Source organism: Austrofundulus limnaeus, unplaced genomic scaffold (assembly GCF_001266775.1).
Source record: "Austrofundulus limnaeus strain Quisiro unplaced genomic scaffold, Austrofundulus_limnaeus-1.0 Scaffold52, whole genome shotgun sequence".
In the NCBI taxonomy this organism is placed as follows: domain Eukaryota; kingdom Metazoa; phylum Chordata; class Actinopteri; order Cyprinodontiformes; family Rivulidae; genus Austrofundulus; species Austrofundulus limnaeus.
In genome coordinates, this window is record NW_013952454.1 from 1,590,700 (window position 1) to 1,596,442 (window position 5,743).

General features: G+C 44.3%; 1 protein-coding gene across 3 annotated transcripts in view; it reads right to left on the reverse strand.

Annotated features, from left to right (window-relative positions):
- Positions 1–5,324: 5,324 nt before the first annotated feature.
- creb5b (cAMP responsive element binding protein 5b) overlaps positions 5,325–5,743 on the reverse strand; it is a gene marked incomplete at its 3' end in the record, with an annotated part of 35,153 nt that continues 34,734 nt past the window's right edge. For all 3 annotated transcript variants that reach the window (XM_014008749.1, XM_014008750.1, XM_014008748.1), the window contains 1 exon segment: positions 5,325–5,435. In XM_014008749.1, coding sequence (XP_013864203.1) covers positions 5,325–5,435 — 111 coding nt within the window.

Below are 5,743 nucleotides of genomic sequence, written 5' to 3' on the forward strand. Positions count from 1 at the left end.
TGTGGTGTGGTGTGGTGTGGTGTGGTGTGGTGTGGTGTGGTGTGGTGTGGTGTGGTGTGGTGTGGTGTGGTGTGGTGTGGTGTGGTGTGGTATGGTATGGTATGGTATGGTATAGAAATGGTTGAAAAATGAATGGAAGTCAATGCAAAGTCCCCACGAGGATAGAAAAAAAAAGTGTGTCTGTGTGGGCACGTTTTTGATACATCATGGGAACCAATTTCCAGAAAAACGCAGCCTCTTCGAGACCGAATGTGCTTAGTGAGGACCAAAGCCTGGTCCYCACGGGTACAGTTGCTAATTTCAGGTATGAGRTTAGGTTTAGGAWCAAGGTGTAAATTGAGTTTAGGTTAGTTTTAGGGTCAGGTAGGTACCTGTGAGGTTAATTTTAGGGTAAATGGTCAGGGTTAGGCTATAAAATGACCAAAAAATGAATGAAAATCAATCCAAGGTCCCCACAAGGATACAAAAACAAACCTGTGCGTGTGTGCATGGTTTATGTTCCACACTGATAAACTGGCAGACGCATTAATCCAGCAGTTAAACGCTGTTAAAACCCTTCAGCATGATGACAATAGAAATAAAAAACATCCTACCGAGTGCCTTTTGTCCCGTTTGACAGCCCGTCCACATTCATGTTACTAAACACAAACACACCAACAACAAATCTGTTTCAAATGTAGTGTAAAAACTCCAACATAACAGTTTTCTTTCACCCACTTTGTCCACAGATGTGTTTTGACTCGAAGAACAATAAGTACCAGAGTGAGTGCCAGTGCTCTGAAAAGAAGCCACTCACACACACAATGAGCACGAATACAATTCATACAGCGAGCATACACATACTCCAYGAAGCGGCGTGTAGAGTCAGCTGTGCTCTTAGCTCACCGGTTCTGCTTAGTGACATCACATCCTGACAATACCACTATTCATACAACTGTTTCTTATACCCAACCTGGAGTTAGCCTCCTATTGTTGCTCCTTCTCACCACAAGAGGTTTACCCCCGAGGCAGTGAGGAAAATGAATGGGAGACGCAACCGGGTTAGCATGTATGCTAATAGATTGACTGCTTACAAGTGATTTCAACCATCAATCATCCCATTACGGAGGTAAAGCCTGACACATCTGTGTGGCATTTTCTTTTAGACCAAATTCCTGTCACAGCTTTAAAACAATAAAACATTAGAAAAGTAACGTTTTTTTTTTTTGTAAACAAATCTTAAGTGGCAGTACTGCAATAGAAGTACTATGAATGCATAATCTCTTGAGTGCAGTGAAATGTTTCTTTAAGAGCAGCACCATTTTTTCCCTCTTCAAGTAAAAAGGAGCATATTTAGAGCATGCCAGGGATTATGTCATCCGCTGTTCTCGTGCCAGCTCCACAGCCGAAGCGGGCCGCAGCCAAGGAGCATATAGTATTGTTTACCATGTAAAAATCTCAGCACCTAGCTTGACGCTTAGTGACAAACTTATTGTCCTTAGCAACAATGTAAACAATAGATAATTAGGAGATAATAAATAACACATTTTCATAAACCAGCACCAAATGAGTTTCAAGGCTACTCTGTGTGAAACTGGAGAGCCGGCAGGATGTGTGGAAAGCGTGGCACTTATTCAAAGGAGACAGAAGAACAATGGTAAAGTTCTCTACTTTTAAATAGGTATATGAATCCTTTAAAGAAAAACAACAAAATAAAAACTTGTTTGATCTCCTGCTACAGATACTTTTCATCCTAAATACTGAGATATGAAACCATTAAGCTTAATAAAGGGAAAWACTAAAGAATTCATGAGTGCGTCGGTTTCATTTGTCGCTTCTTTTTTTAATCACCTGACTTCCTTTCTGCGCGTATGTTCGTTTGTTGCTATCTAAGCATGTGTCACTATGCAAAATCAACAACACGGAGCTGGGGCAGGCCGTGTGCATGTGTGTATAAGTGAGTGTTTGCAAGACCCTGTGGAGAGCCGGCCCTGAGCGGTGATGTAATGCCTTGGCCGGCGCACTGTGGAACTTGGCCTGGTCTCTGCTGCGTTTCCTCCACGCTGCGAGGGTCAACTATCCCACAACCTCCCGCACACAACACACACCATTCAATTCCCCAGACCACAAYAGAGCAGAACTCAACCACACCCGGCACCATGAGCACCCGGTTCCTTAACAAGAAGAAGAAGAGGGGGGGATCACTTGAAACAAGGCTAATAAAACGTTCCAAACTCAACAACAAACTTGAAGCATTAACGAGAGGCAGGCGTGTCGATTATTCCACCATCAGGCTGAACTCCACCACTTAAATGATGGCACTTAGGAGGGAGGAAAATCTGGACAACAAAGAATTACAGTGATGCAGCTCCAGTCTTTAGCCCAAAGAGAACAAACAGAGCGCTTAGAGCGAGATATGAGTCCCCCAGGGGCCACAGCAGTCCTCTGGCTCATTAACTATTTACACCAGAGACAGGCCTCTCTACTGCTCTGGCCCACCACAAAATCAATTAGCCTTCATTAGCCTCGTCTCTGGGCATGCTTTCTCTGACAGCGGAGGATTAATCCTGGAACGAGCCTGCAACCAGTGCCTCCAGTTAGGGGCGAAACATCAAAAACAATCACCGTAAACACATGCCAGTAAACAGAGAGAGACACACAAAAGAACCACAACCAAGTTTTTTATTATTTCGCACACAAATCTTGCAGACTCTCACACACTTTCACAGCTTGGTCTCGCAAACTATCAGTGCCGTCTCTCACCTTTCAAACCTGCTTTTCCTGCCTGTCTGTGTGCGTCTCGCATGTCTRTCAAAAATCCCACTCAATCCCCCTTCTCTGCTCTCACGGTGTAGACGCAGAGCAGAAGGAGTCCATCCAGACCCGCTCCTCCGAGGTGTGGGGTTACAGTGCGGAGATTTCCAATTGGCGGAAAAGTCAACATGGTCGGGGTAATGCGATTAGAGCGGGATTGGGAGCGTCGCAGGGGACACATGGGCCTGATCATGGCCCAGTTATCTGATAGCGAGGCCCTATTTATCGACTGGGCCCAGGCGAGGATATTACAGACATTAGAGATCCTGTCTTTGCTTATGAAACTCGTGCTGGAGATCGCACCCAGATAACACAATTAGTCTCTCACTTTCTGTCCACAATCAAGGAATTCCATCAGTTGTGTTCAGACATCAGGGAGCAGAATCTCAAATTGATCCAGATTTGGTGGCTTCGCCTCGCGCGGAAACGGCCAACAAACCAGAAAGTTGCACKGTTAAGCGGGGGTCTGCAGCCCTTCAACGAAGCATGTTTATGGTCGAGCAAACAGAGCATTTACAATTCAATTACACAGATAGTAGGGAGGGGAAAAACGGACAAGATGTGTCTGGATGACGGCCAGAGGAGAGATAAGCCTAATACACTAATATTGTGTTACACAAGTGTGTTTCCATAGGAACAGTTGAGGAGATTCAAAAGACCACAAAGACGATCAATCTTGGGAGAGCAGGAGGAAGAGAGAGAATTAAATGCCCTGGGACTGCTCCCACTCTCCTCTATCAGAGCAATAACTCTTCTAATGACCCCTGCTACCTCCTCGTTCACCACGAGATGTTTCTCTCCAGAAAAGCCTGCTATTTGCGAGCCTCTCCAAAAACAAAGAGCAGCCAAAGCTTTTTGTCATGGTTTGTGATTTTTTTTTTATATCGTAGCTCTGACTCTATTTATTTATTCTGAAAACAAAGTTTGGCGGTTAGTTACGTTGCTGCAGCAATAATCAGTTCCTATCACCTTGAGGGTAATCGTTCAGGCTGTCACTAGCTGAGTTTCCATTGCAAATGTGCGCAAAACTTTGTCGATATTCTGTTAATGTCGAAAAAACACAGTTTCACAACTGCRGTGTTTCCATTAAGTAAGAAATGCTATTAAAGTCACKCGTGAATACATTTGTTCTCGCGATAAGTCATTACAAACATGGCGACGATGGATGTAAACACATAGCATGTTGCTACGACGACACTAGCGCTCATCATCAGAGGAGACGTCGGCGTCTTTTATTGAGGCTTTCCAGAGACAAGCCCCTACTTGGGAGCGGCTACGTATGCTGTGTTTTTAGGAAGTTGTAGTCGATGAGTTTACTACTTTATTTTACTACTTCTGTGATTTTACTTCTACTTCCTGTTTTCTTCTTCGTCGTCGTCTTTTTCGCCAGTAGAAACAGCCGGTTGTGATCATGTGACTCCCGTGATGTGAAAAAAGTGTTTCCGTTGCAGTTTTGCGAAAAACACCAATTTTGATACGGTCGAAATACCACCTCATCCTAGCGCAAAAACATTTTGTCGAAAAACGGATTTTTTTTTTAATTGACGTGTTTCCATTGAGCAAATTTATTTTCGAAATTATAATTTGCACATTTTCGTGGTCAGTGGAAACGCAGCTACAGTCTGTTTGTTTTCTTGGTTTTTCTAGTGTTTCAGTCGTTCCCTGTGTTTCTCTGCCCTTCAGCCCCGCCCACGCTCACCTGTTTCCTCTTGTGTCTCCTCCAGGTGTTTCTCATTTGTCCTCATTAGTTTCCCTTCATATTTGGTGTCTTGTCCTCAGTCTGTGTCTGATCATTGTACTGTTTTCACGGTCAGTGTGGTTGTCCTCTGTGTTCCTCGTGCCTATTGTTACCTGAGAATCCTTGTAAGTTTTTTGCTGTCCCAGCAGCCCACTTTTGTTTAATACATTCTTTATTTTTGTACTTTGGATTTTTTGCCAGCGCCCTGGGTCATTCTGCCTGCACAACCTCACACAGGCCTTTTATGTTAATCAAAGGAATCCCGTTAGTCAAAAGTGTCAAAAGTGTCAAAGTGCTTAGTCCCTTAGTGCTTAGTTAATTTGTTTTGTTTTGCCAGTCATGTTCCGTACCCCTTTAACTTCACAAAACCAACCTATTTTCAGTCTTTCTCCCCCATCATCTACATCCCACTGCTATAACTGCCTGCTTTGTGAAGGATGAAGTCATTCAACCCCCCGCCCCCCGCTGTGTTAAACTAGTGCTAACAAGTTGCAGGACCTACAGAACACGTTCTGTACATTAAGATATACATCAGGCAGTCAGTGGGTAACTGAGCCACAACCACATAAAGAGCTCATTATTCCAGCCAGAGTCTCCAGTGCTGCACTGGCAGGTTCAGACACAGCTTTGATTACATACCAAATGATGAAATCCACATAGGCCTAAGAGCGCAGCTTTGCTGGCACAGCCCAGTGGAAAAAAAAGTTGCAACACTTGCACGTGTGCTCTTGTGTATTTGTGTGTGTGTGCAGAAATCTGTATGTTTCCACGTGAATACTTGCGTTTTACTCACCAGTTTGGCTTCTGAGTGCATTGTGGGAATGTGAGTAGAAGAGCAGGAGCTGCTGTGGGCGGGGCTTTGCATGCCCATCATGTTGGAGCCCATGGACATTTGTCTCTCCATCTGAAGACAACAGCAATACGGAATCAGTCAAACGTGTCAATGTTTTATTGTCATACCACAAATGCTCGCACGCTAAATCTTGAGCTTTTTATGGTGTTTCCTCCCCAATCACCTGTTTATAACTTTAAGACCTAACCTCCTACCCACTAGTCTACAGTGCATGAGATCAGAGAGCAAGAGAACCTGATTTCACATGACAGGCGGTCATGTGCACAGCTCTGTGTGATGATAACTGGAGCTGACCCAAAACAGGAAGCCAGAATGGAGGGACTTAACACAGGAAGCCAGTGCAACAGGAGTGTGTGTGT